Source organism: Lampris incognitus, chromosome 9, assembly GCF_029633865.1.
Source record: "Lampris incognitus isolate fLamInc1 chromosome 9, fLamInc1.hap2, whole genome shotgun sequence".
Classification (NCBI taxonomy): Eukaryota; Metazoa; Chordata; class Actinopteri; order Lampriformes; family Lampridae; genus Lampris; species Lampris incognitus.
This window is the reverse complement of record NC_079219.1, coordinates 11,549,685-11,574,199: the sequence shown is the minus strand read 5'-3', so window position 1 is coordinate 11,574,199 and position 24,515 is coordinate 11,549,685. Positions and strand designations below refer to the sequence as shown.

The following is a 24,515-nucleotide window of genomic DNA, read 5'->3' as shown; positions in this document are numbered from 1 at the left end:
CCGCGTCCTTTTCTTTATTTCCATAGCTGTTAGAATGAAAAACCTTAGACAAAGATGAAAATATAGCATACTGTTTTACTGAATTTACTGTTTGACTAACATTTAGGTGTCACTTTCACTGCATTTTGTGTTGCAATCCTCTTAAAATAAGAATGGCACCAAAGGGAAAAAAATTAAGTAATCCATTAATTTCAAGAATGTAACTGTATTCTGAATACCATAAATTTAAATTGTAACTGGATTTGAATACAGTTACTCATATGTTGTATTTTAAATACGTAACGCCGTTACATGTATTCCGTTACTCCCCAACACTGTAGATCCGGCACAGTTTGGCCTCTTCCCTGCAACCGCATATAGTGTTAACTAGCAAGCTAACCCTGGCTTCTGTCATCTGTAGGCTAGCAGTCAGGTTTCTAGCAGGAGTAAACATAAACTGGGTGGATATATCAAATTATGAGTTGAATTTAAGTCTAGAAATCCCATGAAAATATCACAATGTGTAAGTCTGCATGCAGGAAACAGCAGCAGGCTAGAGAAGTAGAGCAGGCTAATGAGGAAACTGATGCATCTTCAGGGTTTCAGGGCCTAATTATGAATAATAGTTTGGAATTATAGGAAGGCATCAGCATTCAAGTTATTCTTGGGCTGTTCGGCAAGCATAACCTTTGAAAGTCAACATATTTGGTCATGGGGTTATTTTGGTAGAAAAAAAAACTTAAACCAGAACAAGTTGTTTTCATAAGATCCTATTATCCTATTCACTCAATATTTAAAGTTTTCCCTCAAAAATAAATGTGACCCCAAGTGTAACCCTATGTTTGTATGTATCTTGTTCATCAAGGCATCATTTTATTACACACAGGAAACTTAGAAATCAAGTAAAGATGCCATAGGGCAGGTTGAGGGAGAAGCAGCTGGATCTTCAGGGCATCAAGTGAGGTCTTAAAAAGATACTGCGATTAAACATATGCTATTGTTTATTAATTGTAAATTACCAACTTACATGTAATGTAACCATAGTCTACCTATTTTCATGTTAACTTAGTTGGGAGTTATTATAACATAGGATGCAAAAGAATCACTTGCTTATGTTGATACAGACCAGGTTAAGTTTGGTTTTCTCTGCAGGGGACAGTCAGTGTGAGTGAGTATGATCCTGAAGCAAGTCAGTGTAGCACTGTCATGGACATGGGGAGTAAGCCGTACCAGCCTGGTCCAAAATTCATAGAAGTACAGCAACTTCCAAATGAGATGTTGCAGTTTCAGGTGATGTGGTACAGTCAGTACATGTGTTTTGTGGACTTGGAGAAGGCTTATGACCATGTACCCTGGGGCACTCTGTGGGGGGTACTGTGGGAGTATGGGGTACTGGGGCAGTTGCTACAAGTCATCCGGTCCTTGTATAACCAAAGCGAGAGTTGTGTCCGCATTCTCAGCATAAAGTCAAACACGTTTTCGGTGGGTGTTGGACTCCGCCAAGGTTGTCCCTTGTCTCTGATTCTGTTTGTGATATTCATGGACAGGATCTCAAGGCGCAGCCAAGGTGAGGAGTGTGTCCATTTTGGGAACCTCAGAATTGCATCTCTGCTCTTCGCAGATGATGTGGTTTTGTTGGCTTCATCAGAACGCGACCTCCAGCGCACACTGGGGCGGTTTCCTGCTGAGTGTGAAATGGCCGTGATGAGAGTCAGCACCTCTAAGTCTGAGGCCATGGTTCTCTACCGGAAAATAGTGGATTGCTCCCTCTGGGTTGGGGATGAGTTGCTGCCTCAAGTGAAGGACTTTAAGTATCTCGGGGTCTTGTTCACCAGTGAGGGTAGGATGGAGCGGGAGATTGACAGGCGGATTAGTGCAGCATCAGCAGTAATGCGGACGTCGAAGAGGGAGCTGAGCTGGTAGGCAAACTCTCAATTTACCAGTCAATCTCCACTCCAACTGTCACCTATAGTCATGAGCTTTGGGTAGGGTCAGAAAGGGTGAGCTCACTGATACAAGCGGCTGAAATGAGTTTCCTCCTTAGGGTGTCTGGGCTCAACCTCAGAGATAGGGTGAGGAGCTCGGACCTCCGGAGGGAGCTCGGAGTAGAGCTGCTGCTCTTTCGCGTCACAAAAAGCCAATTGAGGTGGTTCGGGCATCTGATTAGGATGCCTCCTGGGCACCTTCCTTTGGAGGTTTTCCGGGCATGTCCAACTGGGAGGAGACCCCGGGGTAGACCCAGAACTCGCTGGAGGGACTACATGTCCAATCTGGCCTGGAAATGCATTGGGATCCCCCAGGAGGAGCTGGAGGACATTGCTGGGGCATGGGACATCTGGAGTGCCCTACTTAGCTTGCTGCCACCACGACCTGACCCCAGACAAGCGGCTGATGATTAATGAATGAATGAATGAATGAATGAATGAATGAATGAATGAATGAATGAATGAATGAATGAATGAATGAATGGTACAGTCAGAATCCATGGTTTAACTAACACTGAAAAAGGTTCTTTGTCTGGAGTATGTCAAAGCGTGCACCATAAAAAGACCACTTTGGGGAAAAAGAATGACCCTGCCTTCTGCACAAAGGGTTTCAATAATTGGTAGAATGCCACGGGTAGCTTTAGTTGCCATCAAGCCAACAAACAAAGCACACCATCATACATTTGCAATCAATACACAGGAGCAAACTCCAGTTCACACCCAAATATCAAGTGCATGGGCTAAAACGCAGGAAGAGACGAGGCACTGTCAGGAGACAATAATGGGTGCTGTAAGGTAGCTTGCTTGGCAGGGAGTAGCATTTCAAGGACATGAGGCAAATGAAGGGAATTTGTACCACCTTGTGAAGCCACTTGCAAATGATGACCCTGTTCTTTCCTCTTGGCTCACTCATTGCCATGATTATGTGTCAAAATTAATACTTAACCTTGCTTGGTAACAACTGTCAGAGACATTGCAGCAACAATCAGTGGTTCAGTTTTCAGTTATAATGGATGGCACTCAGGACATATTAGGAAAAGAGTAAATGTCCCTATGTTTAATTGTGTGGACCAAGACCTGGTACCACAGGAAGTCTTTGTAGGATTATATGAGGTGCCAGTGACAATTGGTGAGCAGATAGTCAAACTTGCTATTGATGTGCTCTTGAGATTGAATATTCCAATTTTAGGCTTATCAGGTCAGGCGTATGATGGCACTGCTAATATGGCAGGGAAGTGCTCAGGGGCACAGGCAGTGTTGAAGAGAGAAAAGCCATTGTCTCTGTATTTGCATTGTAGTGCACATTGTGCAAATCTTATAACACAATGTGCTTGCAGTGCCTCTCCCTTAGTACATGACGTATTGCAGTGGATCCATGAACTTGAAACTCTCTGCAACTTACTACTAGTAGTACTTTCAGCTGCTCTCGTTAGGGGTCGCCACAGCGGATCATCCACTTCCATCTCTTCCTGTCCTCTGCAGCTTCCTCTGTCATGCCAGCCACCTTTCCTCCCTCACCACATCCATTCCTCTGTCATGCCAGCATGTCCTCCCTCACCACACCCATAAACCTCCTCTTTGGCCTTCATCTTTCCCCATTCCCTGGCAACTCCATATTCAGCATCCTTCTCCCAATATACCCAGCATCTCTCCTCCACACATGTCCAAACCACTTCAATCTTGTCTTTATGCATGCTCAATAATGCAGGTAAGAAAATCAAAGAAAGTTGAATCAGTTCATTTGGACACAACGTTTATTGACAGAAACGTTTCCTCACTCATCTAAGTGACCTCTTCAGTCTAAACTGACTGCAGGTATCCCCACCCTTAATACAGTTGCATAACGACCAAAACCAATGATCATTTTCATATGCAAATATGATGCATGTTTGCATATGAAACTGATAGGTGGATGGTGCATGGACAAGCTGTTGATACTGTTCTTTGTCAGTATGAGGCGATGTTGTCCATTTTGGAGGAAATGGCCTAAGTTGGTTCCAACTCTGGCACGAGGGCCAGTGGTCTCCTAAATCACTTCCAAGAGGGCAAGATTGTTCTTGGGCTGCTGGTAGCGTCAGAGGTGTTGGGGGAGCTTGAGTGCCTAAACAAGTCATTGCGGTCCCAAAAAGGTTGTTGTGTCCTTACCAGTGTTGAGACCCAACCTACGCCCCAACCTACGTAACATCCCACTGGTCATCCAGTCTCTCCTATCTGTTTTGGCCACATTTCATGCACACTAAAGCAGATTTCGTGCTTTAAATCACACACAGAGGTAAAAACCTTCTTGCATGCCTCAGCATTTCTCTCCCTCTTCCTCTTTCTTCCTTTTTTCTCTCCACTCCTCCTGCCATACCACCACCATTCAAACTCCCCTTCCTGCCACATGACCAGGTTAATGCCCCTGTATCACAACTGCTTATTCTTGTTTCTTTTTCAGCAACACAATTCACAGGTGTAATTTGTTGCTTTCAGCTGTGAGAAAATGAACAAATCTGTATTTCCTCACTATAATCTTACATTTATTAGTTTCAGTATAGTGATCATTATTTTCAGTATTTTAGATATAAGGATTTGTGCAATGAATATATGTGTACAGTTGATGGGAGAGTGGTGGATTTCAGCTTAAAGCAATATCCTCAGTTTTGATTAGCAAGACTTCGCTGATTTTTACGTCCATTGTATTATGACATTTTGTTTTAGGGGGATGCAGAAAACAGGCTTTACATTCACTTTTTATTTTGTGTGACTGCAATCAGAAATGTTACATTGTTGTGTGCAAATGAGTTTAATGGTGTGGGCGTTTGACTGTATAATGTGGAAATGTAGATAATCATTTGAGGATTGTCATTTAAACAGTTGAAGAAATTGCAGGAACGGAGTTTCCAAAGTTTTCCTCCCTGTTAAAGGTTTTATTTTTTTTTAGGGAGTTTTTCCTTATCTGGTGCGAGGGTCTAAGGACAGGATGTTGTGTTGCTGTAAAGCCCCGTGAGGCAAAATTGTAATTTGTGATATTGGGCTATACAAATAAAACTGACTTGACTTGACACAGACACACAGAAGTAGCTTGGCATACACAAACACACACAAAAATGCAAACAACTACACACATATATGCACATTTATTAAGGCTGGGCCCACACACACACACACACACACACACACGCACACGCACACACACAGCACCTTACATACATCGACCACTATTTATTATTATTACTGCTTTTTGTATTGTTGCTGCAGCGTTGAGGAGCCGAAACTCAAGAATTTTACTCTCTTTAACTTTTATAATGAGACGTAACAAATAAAGAACCTTGAATCTTGAATCGTTGTCTTGCCTCCTCTGCTGGTCCACATTGTGGCGGTCTCCCTCCGGAGCAGCAGGGGGCGATGAAAGAGCAAAACTACAGTAAAACTGCGGGAAACTACAGTGGACGGAAACGGGGACCCGGATGTGGCGGGCTGGGCTTCCGAATCATGCGCTTTCCGCTGCCGAATTGAAAATAATGACGACAACAACAACAACAACAACAATAAAATACTGGCAACGATAAAAGAAGAAAAAACAATAATTTAAAACAAAAATTGTCAAGATGAACGCTAGAAAGTATGCCGAACAGCTGAAGGTTTAATCGACCACAACGGGTTTGTTTGTCCCTCCGGAGGACGTCTGACGTAGGACGAAAACAACTTGTGGTAAGAAAGCAATAAATTAAGAAATCGTGTTTGTATTTAAGACAAATAACCAAAGAGGAGCAACCGAACCTAGCAGTCTGTTAGCCTGGTGCGTTACAGAATCGGAATCTAAAGGGCAACTCTGTCAGAATCAGAATCAAGTTTACTGGCCATGCAGGGTTGCACTACATGGAATTGGACTCCGGGTTCGTGGCTCTACTTAACATGGAATTACAGCACAACACTGCCGTAACTTCTAGATAACCTGTAACTTTTAAGTCAGTGGTGCTCGGACTTGGCCAATTCAGAAGAGAAATTGACAATATTTTTTTTTTGGGAAAAAGCCAGATTACAACAATACGCCTCCTCACCCAACCTTCATAGGGTCATAGGTTGCTCATCTCGGGACGGTGGATTATCAACGTTACTGAGCTGGAAACTGAATCATGCGTTGATGGGATGCGCCAGCTATCACACAGAGAGAAGCCTGGTGCATGCAGAGCTGTCAGAAATTGGAGCTACAGGTCTTTTGTTGAAATCAATACTCAGCGCAGAACATTGTGAAACAGCAAGAACTGTTATCAACTTCTCCATCGCACTGGACTCTACATAAGGATTTAGCTCATTGTCTTGATGGATGCTCGGTAATCCACGTAAGGAAATCACAGAAAGTTGAGTCAGTTCACCTGGACACAAGGTTTAGTGGGAGAAATGTAGATGAGGTATCCCCACCCTTATAAACAATACAGCTGCATAACAACCTCAACTAACGGTCGGTTTCATATGCAAATTAACATGACCATTAACTAGAGTTAAAATGGCCATGTGTACTATTCACAGTCACAGAGGATTGGAGAATAGTTGTAATCACAGCATTGTAAGGTGGCGACAGATGTACACTTAGCCACCCCACCCGCTCTCAGTTCAGGGATGGTCATTCCCTCTTCACATAGATGGCCTCTTTGATTCTCTGTTCAAACCAGCGTTCCTCCCTATCAAGGAGGCGCACATCCTCATCCTTGAAAGAGTGGCCACTGGCCTGTAAATGGGTGTAGACTGTGGAGTCCTGGCCTGATGCATTAGCTTTTCTATGTTGCGCCGTCCTCTTCTTCAGCATCTGTTTGGTTTCCCCCGATGTACAATGTACAAGTCATGGCAATCCTCCTGGCACTGAACCCCATACACTATATTTCTCTGTTTATGTCGGGGGACCTGATCCTTGGGGTGGACCAATTTCTGGCACAGCGTGTTTTGGGGTTTGAAAGCAACTGAGACTCGGTGTTTGGAAAATACGCATCTCAACTTTTCTGACACTCCCGCCACATACAGAATCACCACTGGTTTAAGCAGCTCTGTTGTCTTTCTCCTCTCTTTGATTGGCTGGTGCACTGTTTGGGCGTCTTCCTGGCTTTGACAAATGCCCAGTTAGGATAACCACACTTAACCAGGGCCTGTTTAATGTGGGATTTCTCCCCTTCCCTGGTGGCTGTGTTGAAGGGGATATTGTCAGCTTGGTGTTACAGCGCCCTGATGACTCATAGTTTGTGCTCCAGTGGATGATGAGAGTCAAACCTTAAGTACTGATCAGTATGTGTTGGTTTACGGTAAACATCAACATCAAATGACCCCATCACTGATTGTAATTTCACAATCTAAAAAGGCTAAGCTGTCATTTTTCACTTCCTCCACGCTGAACTTGATGTGGTTGTTCACTGAGTTAAACCACCGCTGATTCTGTATGTGGCAGGAGTGTCGAAACAGTTGAGAAGTGTATTTTTCAAGCACCGCATTTCAGTTGCTTTCAAAAGCCAAAACATGCTGCGCCAGCAATTGGTCCACCCCAAGGATCGGGTACCCCGGCACAAACAGACCAATGTAATGTATGTTGCTGCATGCCGGGAGGATTGCCGTGACTTGTACATTGGGGAAACCAAACAGACACTGGCAAAGAGGATGGCACAACACAGGAGAGCTAATGCATCAGGCCAAGACTCTGCAGTCTGCACCCATCTACAGACCAGTGGCCACTCTTTCAAGGATTAGGGTGTGCACAAACTTGATAGGGAGGAACGCTGGTTTGAACAGGAAGTCAAAGTGGCCATGTATGTTAAGCGGGAACAACCATCCCTGAACCGAGGGGTGTAGTTAAGAGTACATCTGTCGCCATTGTACAATGCTGTGATTGCAACTATTCCCCAATCCTCTGTGAATGGTACACATGGCCATTTTAACTCCAGTTAATGGTCAAGGCAATTTGCATATAGGACACTAAGTAACTATGTAAGAAAGTTGGGGTCATTATGCAACTGTGCTGTTTGTAGGGGTGAGGATACCTGCAGTCAGTTGAGACTGAAGAAGTCACTTAGATGAGTGATGAAGCTTTTCTCCCAATAAATGTTGTGTCCAGATGAACTGATTCAAATTTCTGTGACTTAGCTCAGTCTACAATCAGTCTATAGTCAGTTCTACAAATTACCTATGGAGTGCAGCAAGAAGGATTTGCTGTGTCTAGTCTGCCACAAATTCATCAGAAGCAGAAGAACGTTACTGCTGCAAGTATTTTTTCCCCCTTTTTTCTCCCAGTTGTATCCAGCCAATTACCCCACTCTTCCGAGCTGTCCCGGTCACTGCTCCACCCCTTCTGCTGATCCGGGGAGGGCTGCAGACTACCACATGCCTCCTCCGATACATGTGGAGTCGCCAGCTGTTTCTTTTCACCTGACAGTGAGAAATTTGGCCAAGGGGACATAGGGCATGGGAGGATCATGCTATTCCCCCTCCCCCCAAGCAGGCGCCCCGACTGACCAGAGGAGGCGCTAGTGCAGCGACCAGGACACATACCCACATCCGGCTTCCCACCTGCAGAAACGGCCAATTGTGTCTGTAGGGACGCTTGACCAAGCCGGAGGTAAGACGGGGATTCGAACTGGCGATCCCCATGTTGGTAGGCAACGGGATAGACCGCTACGCTACCCAGACGCCCCAACTGCTGCAAGTTTCTCAGTCACTATCTGGTGAAATATTTGGTTAAAAAGCATTAAGAAATGCAAAATTGGAGACTTGAAAGAACCGCAATATAGTCATCAAAGAGCCGCATGCAGCTCGCGAGCCACGGTCTGTGCCCCGCTGTTTTAAGTAAAGCGAGTTTACGACACACACATTCTTCATCTAACTTCAAATGCCTAATAGATGTTAACATTTTTCCCCTGACTTTACTGAAATCCCTGAAAGATTTGTTTTTACATTTTTTTCATCCAACTTTACTTGTCGTCCTAAAAGAGTTTACATCTTTCTTCTAACTTTATTCCGAGTGTCTAGTATGTTTTTATGTTCGTCATTTACTTCACATGTCTGGAAGATGTCAGCTCCCCAAACTGATGAAACGTTTTGGAGGGTCCAGGCGAAACAGGAGATGTAGGTTGTACGTTGGTGTAGTTGACAACGGCATTTCTCCTGTCCAGCAGATCTCCTCGGGGTGGAGCAGGATGGCTGGCCGTGGTCGGGGCAGGAGGCTCATGAGCTTCAGCGTGGAGGCAGTGGGTATCGGGAGAGGAGAGAATTTACCTCCCTCTATCCTCCAACCAACTCCCCTGTTCCCAGTATGTAATCTGTTACGGTTTACCCATCTAGACAGATGGATAGATAGACAAAGTCTTACCACCATGGCAGAATGCTGTTGGTGAATTTGAACCTCCCTTTGCACTCTGGCACTTTCCGTTGATATGGATAATTTGATTCTAGTTTGAGACTGAACATGACTCACAGCGAGGATATGCCTAACAGCTATTTTTTCAATTTGATCATTCTTTTTATTATTTACCTGTTTAGTTGATTTGGTTGGTTGAAAAAAAAAAGCGTTTCTGGCAGAAAAAAAATGTTTGACTCTAAAAACACTCTGCAACACATGCCATCATTCCTTTTTTTTTGGTTGAATGTTTTTACCCCCCTTTTCTCCCAATTGTGCTTGGCCAGTTACCCTATTTTTCTGAGCTGTCCCGGTCACTGCCTTTCTTTACCCCTCTGTATATATGTGTGTGTGTGTGTGTGTGTGTGTGTGTGTGTGTGTGTGTGCGTGCATGCGTGTGCGCGCACCTTTGTGCACTGCTGAATGCTGGCTGTTGGCCCCTGTTCCCCTTTATTTTTTACTTCTTTGACTGTTGAACTCAACAAGTTGTTTGTCATCTTGACTGTAAAGTTTACCCACCATTTTGAAATAACGTTACATTGTCGTTTGATTCCGTTATGTAATTAAGACGAAGGAAAAACATATGCGCTGTCATTGTACACATAACTTACAGAACACTGTCGTATTTATTGACATCAGGTCAGATTGCTCTCACAACACTACTGTACACTGTAGAAGCAGCAGCAACCAGGGTTTTTTTTTTATGTTTTCACTTCCGCAACGATTCAACTTGCTACACAAAGTGCTTGTTACTTATCCGTTATGGAATTCATTACCAACTGTTTTATCAGTTTTTCTGAATTGTATCAAGGAGTTGTTCCAGTCCTACGTTAAGCAAACTATAATATAAGCAAATTTAAGCAACCTGTGATAAGCAGAGGGCATTCCCATGAATGGTTAGTGTTAGGGGGGGGGGTCTGCTCAGGTGGAACTGATGACTGACTGGTTTTGTAGCCAATGGAACACAAGCCAGTTGCCCTAACAACAGGAGAGGAGGCAGAGTACATGCTGGCATTGAAACAGGAGCTGAGAGGAGCCATGAGGACCCTTCCTTTTTATATCCAGCCTGCTTCTTCAAAGAAAGGTAAACTCATCCCTTTACATATCACTACATTGTGTGTGCATGTGTGTGTGTCTATCATAGAAGTGCTCTTGTTTGTCCAGATGCTCTGTAAATTCATGTGTGTGTTGTGTTTAGATGTGGAGAGGTACTCTGACAAGTATCACAGTAGTGAACCAGCTGACAACTTGATAGACTGGAAACCAGGTAAGAACATGTGTGCTTTCTCTACTCTGTCTCTACTGTTTGTAGTGTCTCTACTCTGTATCTTCTGTCTGTACTCTTTCTTTTTATCTACTTTCCCTACTGTCTGAACTGTACTCTGTCTCTTCTCCAGTTCTCCTGTCTCTACTGTGTCCACTGTCTTTACTGCTTACAGCATGGTTGCCCAGTGGTTAGCACTGTTGCCTCACAGCAAGAAGGTCCTGGGTTTGAACCCCAGGCCTGTCCCAGGTCCTTTCTGTGTGGAGTTTGCATGTTCTCCTCGTGTCTGCTTGGGTGTCCTCCAGGTGTTCTGATTTCCTCCCACAATCAAAAGACATGCATGTTATCGGTAGTTCGAATCCCCGTGTTACCTCCGGCTTGGTCAGGTGTCTCTACAGACACAATTGGGCATATCTGCTGCAGCTGCCCACTGCTCCTATACAATAGGATGGATTTAATGCAGAGAACAAATTCGTTGTAGGAATAAAATGACAAAATAAAGTCGATTTCTTTGTTTCTTTCTTCTTCCTACTTCCCTACTCCTTCTACTGTCTCTACTCTGTCTCAACTGTCTATAACAGACACAGGCAAACATGTGCCATAAGTATATAGGTTTTCTTCCCACCCGTTCACTATACAAGACGATTTCACTGATTAACACACCTTCAACCAAACAAGACAGACTAATTGGTGAAATCAGCTGGTGTAGTGTGGTGTAGGATGAAACCCTGTATATTAACTGTCCTCCATGGCACCTGGTTGCCCATGACTGGTCTCTACTTTGTCTACAGTTTAGTGTCTCTACTGTATTGCTAGTGTCTCTGTCTTTGCATGTAAATGCAAATGTAAGTTCTTGGTACGTAATAACAGTATGTTCCTTTGTTTTTGTCTGCTCACTCAGACTGGAGGCGACTTCCTAAAGAGCTGCGTATTCGAGTGCGGAGGCCTCAAAAACAAAGTGAGTCCAAACCAAAATCTAGACACTATTTTACCAGCCACCTAGTTGTTAGAGTAGAAGTTACTTAAGCAGAGAACTAGGCTAATTTACAAAACGATAAGACTGATGTCAATACCTGGCTTTTAGCATCACTTTCAATCCTCGGGCATGCAAACTTGTCAGCTTTTGGCAAAATTTGCCGTTTTGAATCCAAAATAGGTCACCTACGTAACTAAGGCAGACATGGTGAGGAATAATTGGGGGCCGGGGGGTCGAGAGTCTTCCTACTCAAAGCGACTTCCATAGAAAGGCAATGGAGTACAAACATCTGATGCTGTGGATGTGCGTTTGGATATGCGTGTTATGGACTGTCAACAAAAAAGGCAGCAGCCAATCAATTCACTAGTCACAGTACCATGCAAGCCCAGACCATCAGTCTGTGAACTGCTGTGTGGAAAAAGCGGACACGAAGTTGCCACAGTGGCGCATGCCAGTCACAAAACTACAGAGAAGGCATCAACTGAAAACCGAAAAATACCCGCCAGTTGGAAAGCCTGAGGTAAGAGATCAAATTGGAGGAAACAAGGATTGTTAGCAAGCTAGCTAACATTGTTAAGAGAGGATGTCAGGTACGGGGAGGTGGACGGCACACTTTGTAAAGAACATCCGGTCAGTAGGAACCACTAACAAACGCCAATGGCAGCAGAGTCTGCCAGAAAAGTGACGGCAGGAGAGCAAGTATGGCTGCCAACCATCTAGCAGTGCTCAGGAGAGCAAAAGGCAGACGGCTGAGGAGGAGACGGCAAGACTGAGACATACGGCAAAACAGCGAAAGCGGACCCTTGAGACACTGGTCCAGGCCAAGAAGAAGAAATAAGAACAGATCCCTCTAGCCCCGTCCCTTCCACCAGTCCTAAAGCATAGGATACTTTTTCATATTCACATTATCAATTTTTCATTTTAACATTTTAACATGGTTTCTGGCCGATGTGGAGAGTAATAATTTTAAAAATAATTGTAATTAGTTGTGTACCTGGTGGGGCTTCCCTTTGTTAATTTTCCTTGTAAATGTGAGCATATCATATGTAAAGGGACATTTGCACTTAATCAATTAATACTTTGTATTTTATTTTGCGCAGTTTTGTAATTCTGTTAGCTTGTGAGCAGCACCAGAGTAATCCTAAAAGAAATGAGCATTCAGTAGCTTATTTTTAAAAAAAAAATCCAAGGGAGGATACCCCTGGACCCCCCTAGTGGGTATGTGTTTTTCTCTCCTCACACATGCTTCTCACCTTTTTCACTCCTAACCAGTTAGCATGCCTGAACCCTAGTCACAACTAAGATCTGTTTCTTCTCATCACACATCATGTCCAATTGTAGCTTCTACTCTTAAAAATCTGGTCACAGAGGGTGTCCGGGTAGCGTTGCCTATCCGCACGGGGCTCACCGGTTCGAATCCCTGTGTTACCTCTGGCTTGGTCGGGCATCCCTACAGACACAATTGGCCGTGTCTGTGGGTCGGATGCTGGATGTGGGTATGTGTCCTGGTCGCTGCACTAGTGCCTCCTCTGGTCGATCGGGGTGCCTGTTCAGGGGGGAGGGGGAACCGGAGGGAATAGCGTGATCCTCCCACTCGCTACGTCCCCCTGGTGAAACTCCTCACTGTCAGGTTAAAAGAAGTGGCTGGAGACTCCACATGTATCGGAGGAGGCATGTGGTAGTCGGCAGCCCTCCCCGGATCGGCAGAGGGGTTGGAGCAGTGACCGGGACGGCTTGGAAGAGTGGGGTAATTGGCCAAGTACAATTGGGGAGGAGAAAAAAGGGGGGCGTAGAGAACAGGACCATTAAATGATGGTTAGCTACCTGTCAGCCTGGAATGCCTTTAATAAATTACATCGTATATGGACGTCTGACATCTCTGACAAGACAAAACTAGCATTCTTCAGAGCATGTGTTGAATGTAGCCTACTTTATGGGCCGGAGACATGGACCATGAAAAAAGATCTTCAGGCAAGACTTGACGGAGCATACACACGCCTTGTTATGAGAGTTAAGAACATTTCCTGGCGGGAGCACAAAACCAAAGCTGAACTCTACGATGATACACCAACTATCTCAACTACGGTTGCACAGAGGAGAGCACGTTCTGCAGGACATTGCTATCGAGCAAAAGATCAGATTGTATCCGATGTTATCTGTATGTGTCTCTCATGTCCTACCAGAGGAAGGAGACCTTTCAACTACACAGAATATTTCAAGAGATGCTCAAATATACACTACCGTTCAAAAGTTTGGGATCACCCAAACAATTTCGTGTTTTCCATGAAAAGTCACACTTATTCACCACCATATGTTGTGAAATGAATAGAAAATAGAGTCAAGACATTGACAAGGTTAGAAATAATGATTTGTATTTGAAATAAGATTTTTTTTACATCAAACTTTGCTTTCGTCAAAGAATCCTCCATTTGCAGCAATTACAGCATTGCAGACCTTTGGCATTCTAGCTGTTAATTTGTTGAGGTAATCTGGAGAAATTGCACCCCACGCTTCCAGAAGCAGCTCCCACAAGTTGGATTGGTTGGATGGGCACTTCTTTGAGCAGATTGAGTTTCTGGAGCATCACATTTGTGGGGTCAATTAAACGCTCAAAATGGCCAGAAAAAGAGAACTTTCATCTGAAACTCGACAGTCTATTCTTGTTCTTAGAAATGAAGGCTATTCCATGCGAGAAATTGCTAAGAAATTGAAGATTTCCTACACCGGTGTGTACTACTCCCTTCAGAGGACAGCACAAACAGGCTCTAACCAGAGTAGAAAAAGAAGTGGGAGGCCGCGTTGCACAACTGAGCAAGAAGATAAGTACATTAGAGTCTCTAGTTTGAGAAACAGACGCCTCACAGGTCCCCAACTGGCATCTTCATTAAATAGTACCTGTTAGAGCCTGTTTGTGCTGTCCTCTGAAGGGAGTAGTACACACCGGTGTAGGAAATCTTCAATTTCTTAGCAATTTCTCGCATGGAATAGCCTTCATTTCTAAGAACAAGAATAGACTGTCGAGTTTCAGATGAAAGTTCTCTTTTTCTGGCCATTTTGAGCGTTTAATTGACCCCACAAATGTGATGCTCCAGAAACTCAATCTGCTCAAAGAAGTGCCCATCCAACCAATCCAACTTGTGGGAGCTGCTTCTGGAAGCGTGGGGTGCAATTTCTCCAGATTACCTCAACAAATTAACAGCTAGAATGCCAAAGGTCTGCAATGCTGTAATTGCTGCAAATGGAGGATTCTTTGACGAAAGCAAAGTTTGATGTAAAAAAAATCTTATTTCAAATACAAATCATTATTTCTAACCTTGTCAATGTCTTGACTCTATTTTCTATTCATTTCACAACATATGGTGGTGAATAAGTGTGACTTTTCATGGAAAACACAAAATTGTTTGGGTGATCCCAAACTTTTGAACGGTAGTGTATGTTCAAGACCTCCCAAATCAAATGGGAAACAGAATACTGGCGTGACGTTGTGAATGCATGTTTGACTGCGGTCGAAGGATGATGATGATGATGATGATGATAGCTACCTGTCAGAGAAGATTAAATTAGCATTCCCATTCGCACTCTGTGTAGACACCCCCATCGCTATGGAGTCATCAGTTCGATCCAAGTCCAGCGAGAAGAACAGCATAGTGAAAGAGGAGGTGATTCTGAAGCTTGAGGTAAATCATTCGTTCTATTTCTAACGGTTGTCCAAAAAATCATGTCAAGTTGGTTGAGAAAACCATTAAAGAGTTAAAATAGTAATGACATGGTCAGTTAATGCTCAGAGTAATATCGTGTAGTTGAGTCATATTGTGATATTGCTTGTAGAATAATGTTCACTTATAGAGTGATATGGTCTAGTTGACAGTCATATTTTGATATTTTGATATTACTTATCTTATAGAGTCTGTTGTCAAGTTTGTAGATACTCTCACTACTACTACTTTCGGCTGCTCCCGTTAGGGGTCGCCACAGCGGACCATCCGTTTCCTTTTTTTTTTTTTTCCATTTTCTCCAATGTTCCATTTTCCATTCCGTTTCCATTCCAAATTTGTAGATACTCTTAATGTCAGAAATTCATTTTCTTCAAGTGTTGCTTTGGTAACAGCCTCAGCTGAATAAGTGTGAATGGACGGAAGCTCACTGGCCTCAGCCAGACTGTGCCCTTTGACCTTGCTCTTCACTCCTAAACCACCACCAGACGCTGGAAAAGAAAGAGGAGGCGATGAGCTCCGAGGAGGAGGAGGAGAAGAAACAGGAGGAAGAGGAAGGAGAGGGGGAGGAGGAGTATGATGAGGAAGAGTATGAGGAGGTGAGCAGCAACACGTGCACAAAAATTACGCTATTAACACTGAATGAATACATGTTATTTACTTTTTTATGTTATTTACACTATTAATTATTTTCATTATAAATGTGTATTTACACTATTAACAGTAAATGAGTAAGTTTAGATAGAAAACAGTTACTTGATATTACTGGTAGTAATCAGTCAAAGAGAATATTTGGATTTAAGGTTCACATAGATTTAGTTTGAAAGAACCTGGTTTCTCTAAAACACGGGCATACATTGGTTCTTTTAACAACCAGTCTGTGGTACACCAGCTCTTCCAGTATTTCCTGTTCCCCAATCGTGGCACTAACAGACCTCAAGGAAACACGTCTGATCATTTTCTCTGACTGACGTATTTTTTAAACTGTTTTACGCCTCGTTGCAGAACAGCATAACGTAAGCGTTTCTGCTGACCGTTTGCCAGCTCACCAAGTCTTGTGTGTGAGGTGGCAAACAGCAAACCATTACAAGCTGAACATCATCATCCTAATACTGATTCCAGTGCCCTGATCATTTGTCTAGTATGTGAAACACTGATTAGCCAAAACATTAGAACCGCCTGCCTAATATTTAGGCCCCCCCTCATCCCGCCAAAACAGCTCTGACCCGTCGAGGCGTGGACTCCACAAGACCTCTGAAGGTGTCCTCTGGTATCTGACACCAAGACCTTAGCAGCACATCCTTTAAGTCCTGTAAGTTGTGAGGTGGGCCTCCATGGATCGTACTTGTTATTCCAGCACATCCCACAGATTCTTGATCGGATTGAGATCTGGGGGATTTGGAAGCCATGGCAACACCTTGAACTGTATGTCATGTTCCTGAAATCATTCCGGGACAAATTTTACAGTTTCAGCATTATCCTGCTGGAAGAGGCCACTGCCATCAGGGAATACTGTTGCCGTGAAGGGTCATCATGGACACTGACCGGTCTGCTGCTATGCAGCCCCATACGCAGCAAGCCGTGTTGCAGTGTGTTCTGACTCCGGTCTGTCATAACCAGCATTCACTTTTTCAGCAATTTGTGCTACAGTAGCTCTTCTGTGGGATCGGACCAGACGGGCTAGCCTTCCCTCCCCACGCCCATCAATGAGCCTTGGGTGCCCATGACCCTGTCACTGGTTCACCGGTTGTCCTTCCTTGGATCACTTTTGGTAGGTACTGACCACTGCATACCGGGAACAACCACAAGACCTGCCGTTTTTGGAGATGCTCTGACCCAGTTGTCTAGCCATCACAGTTTGGCCTTTGTCACTCAGTCACTCAGACCCTTACACTTGCCCATTTTTCCTGCTTCCAACACATCAACTTCAAGAACTGATGGTTCATTTGCTGCCTAATATATCCCACCCCTGTACAGGTACCATTGTTTTTTTTTTCTTCCCCTTTTTCTCCCGATTGTATTTGGCCAATTACCCCACTCTTCCAAGCCGTCCCGGTCGCTGCTCCACCCGCTCAGCCGATCCGGGGGGGAGGGGGGGGAGGGGGGCTGCAGACTACCACATGCCTCCTCCAATACATGTGGAGTCGCCAGCTGCTTCTTTTCACCTGACAGTGAGGAGTTTCGCCAGGGGAACGTAGCGCGTGGGAGGATCACGCTATTTCCCCCGGGTCCCCCTCCCCCCTGATCAGGTGCCCCGACCGACCAGGGGAGGCGCTAGTGCAGCAACCAGGACACATACCCACATCCGACTTCCCACTCGCAGATATGCCCAATTGTGTCTGTAGAGACACCTGACCAAGCCGGAAGTAACATGGGGATTCGAACCGACAATCCCCGTGTTGGAAGGCAACGGAGTAGACCACTATGCCACCCGGACGCCATTGTAATGAGTTAATCAATGTCATTCACTTTGCTGTTAGTGTTTTTGATTTTTTTGGCTGATCAGTTTATAATTGATTGCAACGCTTTATGTTCAGTTTGTGATGATACACGAACCAAACTGGTTGTTTAAAGTTTCAAATCTCCTTAAAAACAAGACATTTGATCAAACAACATCCGGTTCACCATGACTGGTGAGCTTTCACATGCTCAGTTTCAAAAAGCAGATTATAAGTCAACTATTCCATTTATATGTATTAAAAAATTGATCCATTCAATACATCCAGTTAAGGTCAGAGGTGAGGAGTTTGAATAGTTAAGTGTTAATAGGTAGATGGTAGAAGAATATGGGTAAGGATTAGAAGGAAAGATGTAGTAGTGAGCACGTACCATGAGCTGTGAGTTATTTTATATGCATTAGGATAAGGAATGATTATATTAGAGGCATAGCTCAGGTTGGACGGTTTGGGGACAAAGCAAGAGAGACAAGATTGAGATGGCTTGGACATGTGTGGAGGAGAGATGCTGGGTATATTGGGAGAAGGATGCTGAATATGGAGCTGCCAGGGAAGAGGAAAAGAGGAAGGCCAAAGAAGAGGTTTATGGATGTGCTGAGAGAAGACATGCAGGTGGCCGGTGTGACAGAGGAAGATGCAGAGGACAGGAAGAAATGGAAACAGATGATCCACTGTGGCGACCCCTAACGGGATCAGCTGAAAGTATTAGTAGTAGTAGTAGTAGCAGTAGTAGTAGTAAGTAAGTAGACTTTATTCACTGATACACACACATATATATATATTTATTTTTTTTTGACTGTGTCAGACCTAGTCTAAGCGTCCACTATGACAGTCATATCAGACTAAACACAGAAATTATCCGATAAGGCAGCATCAAGGACCATGACATTTGAGATATTAAGACCTTTGGGGATAACAAGGTCCAGTATATGGCCTTTGTTGTGAGTAGGCTCTTTTACATGCTGAGAGAGTCCCAAGTTTTCAAGGATAATGGAAAGTTCTTGAGCAGTCCTATCATTTGAGATATCAACATGAATATTAAAATCACTCGTAAAAATTACACGGCCAAAGTCAGTTACAATAATGGAAAGCAATTCTGCAAAGTAAAAAAAAATATAGCTAACTGAAAATTTGGGTGGCCTATAGATATTTAATAGAATAGTTTTAACACTGCTATCTAATGTAACAGATTTTCAAAGCAGTTATATGTACCAAATGACAATTGTTTGCACAAGAACACATATTTGAATATAACAGCTACTTCACCTCCTCCTCCTCTTCTTCTCCCTCTAATTGGTGTTTAACTATGTACAGGCATAGTAATAACAACCGGTGCCAATTCAGATTAGCTGGAAAGTGTAGTAGTTGTAATAGATTGATTAAAACAACACTGTATTAAATGATGCACTCATTTTCATTATTATTTATTCCACTCATGGTAACGCACAGCTCCAGACAGGAACAAGCATTTCAAATCAACCACAAATCAGTTTACACATTCCAGGATCGAAAAGGAGCAGGGAGAAGAAAAATCCTATCTTACCTGCCCCTTCCTCAAACATAAATAAACAACAGAATAGATGGTCTGTCAGTCAGTTACTCAACAACTAATACTTACAGCAGCATGGGAAATGAAAAAGAATCAAAAAGCCATACACAATAGTTCACCATCAACTGAAAACCCATTACCTGACAACTCCGTATTGTGTAATTTTTCTAAATGGTGCACTCGGCACAAATACTGTCGACAATAAAATGCTGTGTCAAGGAAATGCGCCTGACGTAAACCGTGGTCATAAAACCCGATGCTATCAGAACACTGCGGTGTTGGGGCGGCAGTAGTTCAGGAGGTAGAGTAGGTCATCTGATAACCGGACGGTTGCTGGTTAGATCCTCAGCTCCTCCTTGCAAAAATTCCAAGGTGTCCCTGAGCAAGACGTCTAATCCCAATTACTCCAGATTAGCTGGGTGTTACCTTGCATGGTTGACACGACCGTTGGTGTATGTTTGTTTGTCTGCATGTGCACGGGTGATTGTGAGGCATTATTCCATTGTAAAGGCTTTGAGTGGCTGTTGCAGCTTAAAAAAAAACAACACTATATAAAATGCAGTCCATTTACCATTTATGGTGCTGCTAGCCGCTCTGTGACTGAACAGGAATCAGGAATCGGGATCACTTTATTTGTCATTTCACCTCATGTACTTGTGCACATGAAATGAAACGAAATGGCGTTTCCCCCAGACCACAGCAGTGCAACATAACAGACAAAAACACATTCAAGAACTACAAGAACACACATTCAAACTAACACATATACTATCCAAACCAAAAAAAAAAAAATCACTGTCCAAAGGAACAAACGCCAGCCAGGATGACTGTCGGAACCGCCGGCCTGCATGGGCTAGCAGTTAGCCTAGCCTGACCCGATTACCCATCCTGTCAGACCGCCCTCCGTGTCTCCTCCTCGGGCGCAGCTCCCAGCTGGGGCCGTGGTCCCTGTGGCAACCGGACGAAGCAGACCAAGCCCTCCCAGCCGATCCAGCGCCAGCTCTCCCAGCCAGACCAGACACCCTTGACACACCTCCTCGCACTCCACACGACGACATCAGAAACACCACAATCAACGCCAGGTGAGGCCGCCGCCAGACCGCCCTCGGTGTTATCGGAACTGCCAGTCTGCATGGGGTAGCAGTTAGCTTAGCCTGCCCCGCTTCCGTGTCCTGTCAGACCGCCCTCGGTGTTACCTCCTCGGGTGCAGCTCCGGGCAAGGCCGCGGTCCCTGAGCCCACAGCACAGCTGATCCAGCACCAGCTCTCCCAGCCAACAAACAAAGACGAAAACTTAAGACACATATACGTGGACAAAGACACTGCATCGACGGTACTGTGTGAGGCCGGTACTGTGTGAATTCACACCGCCATCTTCCCACATACATGGGAAGTGGTGTTAAAAAAGGATCCCTTATACACATGGTAACAGGGTAACAGAAGATATGACAGAGTGAGCTGCTGATTGGTTTACTGACTAAGGTAAAGGGTAAAATGGTATACGGACCACATTTACACAGCACTTTTCTAGTCTGCCGACCACTCAAAGCTTTATTTTACAATGTATGCCTAGGCAAAGTTCCCTGGGCTGGTTTTCATATGGGCACTTTTAAGTGAATGGATTTGCACACACCATCGTATTATCACAAGGTTAAACAAGCTTCAATCACAAACTCATGAAGGTGATTTGACCTGCAGGTGGCGCCATAGCATTTAATAAACCTTTAAAGCGTTTAACGACATCTTTACTAAAAGCCCCTGAAGACTTCTCTCTTACTATAAACTATGGGGTCCTGCAGCAGCGTTACATACAGAACTGTTTACTTATTCATTTATTTGTATGTTTGTTTGTTTTGCTATTCCGAATGAGAGAGTTCGACAAAATGTGTTTTTGTCCTGCGCTCACTGGTTTGAGTTGGGCGTAGTCGGTCTCATCCAGATGTCCAGGGGAACTAACGTTGTGAGGTTTTGCCCTCGGCAACAGTATATAATGCTACAAAACAACAACAACAATACGGAAAATGGCTGTTGTGCGTCATTCCAGCAGGCTGTTTTGTTGTGTGTTTGGTTTAACACTTCTTTCATTCTTATAGGAGACCGACTACATCATGTCTTATTTTGACAATGGAGAGGACTTTGGTGGGGAAAGTGACGACAACATGGACGAAGCCATTTACTGAGGGACGACGACTGAGACCAGAAGACACAAACCCGGTTGTGTTTGCGATGTGTTTTTATTGTTTTATCCGCGTTCCTGACCACAGAGGCGCGGTGTAGGACAGTGTTTTTAACGTCACTTTTCTATTGGCCCATGAGGGGCTCAGGCTGGAGAAAGGGTTGATATTTGAATGTGTGTCTCCAGTGAAAAGACAGTCCTGTGAGGAGAAGAGGACAAACCCAAAACGTCCATGAGAAGCGATGACCTGGACCTGATCTCGTGATTTCTAAGTCTTACCGGGACACCAGCAGGTTACTTTCCGTTTCTGTTTTTAACTCTGTATTTTCATGTTTTTAAGCCATTGTGTCTGTGTTCCTTAATGTTTTTCCTAAAAAAAAACAACAACAAAAGAGTCTTTTGTACGTGTCACACATTGGTTTGTGGGTTAATAAACAGAAGCTATTTTTGATGCGTTTGTCATACGTGCACAGCTGTGGTACACCAGGTCCACCCGACCTTTCGCCTGCATTATCAAGCTGCGGCCCTGCAGCCCTCCTCACCACAGTGAGACACACCTCATCGGGTCACGCTTCATTTCCTGTTTTTTCATGTCACATGATGCAGTCAGACCGCAGCAGGGGGGGGGGGGTTCAGCATAAGGTCAAACTGAGGTCAGAATTGTCCTAGGCGATGCGGGCCCGGCTTTTATGGACTGGTTTGTGCTCCTCTGGGGCGGGTGTGGCTGTTGCCCCCCCCCCCCCGGGTGTGGGCTCGGTGGTCCTCCGGGGTTGCGGTGCCTTGGGCTCCGGCTGCTCTGTTGGTCCTGGGGTGTCTTGCACCACCGCAGGACCTGTGTGGGTGGCTGCAGAGCCCGTCCGCTGCTCGGAGGTGCCACGATGAGTCCCGGATCTCAGACCCCCAGAATTTATTGGGATTAATCCGGTGCACTCACAGGTGGACACGCCGCATGTACATACACACTGCTGGCGTCTGCCTCACACACATCCCTGGGACACTCCCCTGATTATGTCCTTCTCGGTCCTTTCTTCCCCTTTTTTCTGTCGTCTGCTTTATCGCTGTAACCGCTGTCTATCCTAAACTGGTATCAGGAAGACTGGTTTAATGACGTTTTGTCCAACACTTGTCAGCCTGTTGTCACTTCTCGTGGTTTCCTTGGCCCCGTCTCGGAGAAGCGATGCTGGTTGGTGGTTTAGCTGATCAAACATGCGGAAGAGGGGGACGGATGGGGGCTATAAATGTACAACAACCCCCCCACCCCACCCCCCCGCTCTTGTCATCCCACAGACCATCCGAAGGGCCGAGTAGTTGTACGCAGTTCTTGGCCATTAATAAAGATCGCCTTTGAAGGTGGAGAATCTGAACTCCGCTCGCAGCTTAACCGGCCAGGACGCACCGGCATGCGAAGGCCGCGTGTTGTGTATGCCAAGTGTGCCAACACTGCAACAAAAAAAACAAAAAAAGGAGGAGGAGGAAGGAATGGAAAGTGAAATAAATACCTTGGTGTCGGAAGGTGCAGTTTTTCCAGTGGGGAGGCAAACTGTTTACTCATTGTTCAAGTGGGTTTGTAGTCGTGTGTTTAAAAACAGCTCCCTTCAGCTGTCTCCATCCTAACCCGCAGTCGGCCATGGGTCAGAGGGCTGCGAAATGTGCGTGCGTGTGTGCGTGCGTGTGGGGTTGTCCTTTCTCTGGTTTCATCCGGTCTCAGATATGTGTGTGGGGGGGTGGGGGGGGTTTACAGCCACCCAACATTTCTCCATGAGGGGATTTTGGCTTCGGATGGTTTTATAAAACTACGGGCCGGTGTGGAAAACAAAGGGAATACCGGGTCTACCAGCCCGTCTTCTCTTTCTTATTCCGTTGTGTTAAAAACGTTTCCACTAAACTGACTTGTGTCCAGTAGATGCCACAGCTGAGGCTCTACACAAACTATACATCACGTCATCCATTTCTACACGATATAGGTTGATCTATCAACATGTATATATGAAGGGCTGCACCACCACTACCTTCAGCATTAATAATAATAGAAATTAAAGCTTGTAGACTGAAGACTGTATAGTGTGGAAGATGCACACTTCCACCATGTTGAATAACGCATCCAGACTTGAACCCTCGGATCAGTGATCCCATCTAACGCCACTTCTGTTTCACTTTAGCTGCTATGACAGAAGGTCAAGACAACAACAGCTACCCCAATGAGCATTATTATTATTATTAGGCTGCTCTAAAACTGGCCACCTGCTGCGTGAGTTCTGGCCCACCACACACATTACCAATAATGTGACATCATTTCCTGGTACAGGCGACGCATTCTGGAACCTGATTGGCTCAGCAGCAAACTCCCATAGTTGCCTCAGGAAACACCCCATCAGTGTGTGTTATGCAATAGACCGTGCAGGGACAAGCCCTGCGCACGCACACACACACACACACACACACACACAAATCTATCCTTGTGTGGACCCCTCATTGACTACATTCATTTCCTAGCCCTTAACCCTACCCTTAACCACGCAAACTACATGCCTAACCCTAATGCTAACCTTAACCTAACCCTAATGCTAACCTTAACCCTTACCCTAATGCTAACCCTAACCCTTACCCTAATGCTAACCTTAACCTAATCCTAATGCTAACCTTAACCTAATCCTAATGCTAACCTTAACCTAACCCTAATGCTAACCTTAACCCTTACCCTAATGCTAACCTTAACCTAACCCTAACGCTAACCTTAACCCTTACCCTAATGCTAACCTTAACCTAACCCTAATGCTAACTTTAACCTAATTCTAATGCTAACCTTAACCTAACCCTAATGCTAACTTTAACCTAATCCTAATGCTAACCTTAACCTAACCCTAATGCTAACTTTAACCTAATCCTAATGCTAACCTTAACCTAACGCTAATGCTAACTTTAACCTAATCCTAATGCTAACCTTAACCTAATCCTAATGCTAAACTTAACCCTAAAACCAAGTCCTAACCCTAAAATAGACCCTTTTACTAGTGGGGCCCCATAAAATGGCCCCACAAGGTAGGTGGCTTCTGGTTTTTCG

General features: G+C 44.6%; 1 protein-coding gene across 2 annotated transcripts; it reads left to right on the top strand.

The window, feature by feature from the left end:
* Positions 1-5,405: 5,405 nt before the first annotated feature.
* polr3glb (RNA polymerase III subunit GL b) lies at positions 5,406-21,889 on the top strand. Of its 2 annotated transcripts, none has more exons than XM_056286336.1 (8): positions 5,406-5,657; positions 9,101-9,235; positions 10,276-10,405; positions 10,520-10,588; positions 11,487-11,543; positions 15,150-15,238; positions 15,763-15,873; positions 21,372-21,889. In XM_056286336.1, exons 2-8 carry the CDS (start codon positions 9,122-9,124, stop codon positions 21,456-21,458), a joined length of 657 nt encoding a protein of 218 aa, XP_056142311.1. In that variant the 5' UTR covers positions 5,406-5,657; positions 9,101-9,121; the 3' UTR covers positions 21,459-21,889. The 2 variants fall into 2 exon arrangements, with proteins under 2 accessions (XP_056142311.1, XP_056142312.1); XM_056286337.1 differs by having other exon boundaries at positions 9,098-9,235.
* The last annotated feature ends 2,626 nt before the right edge of the window (positions 21,890-24,515 follow it).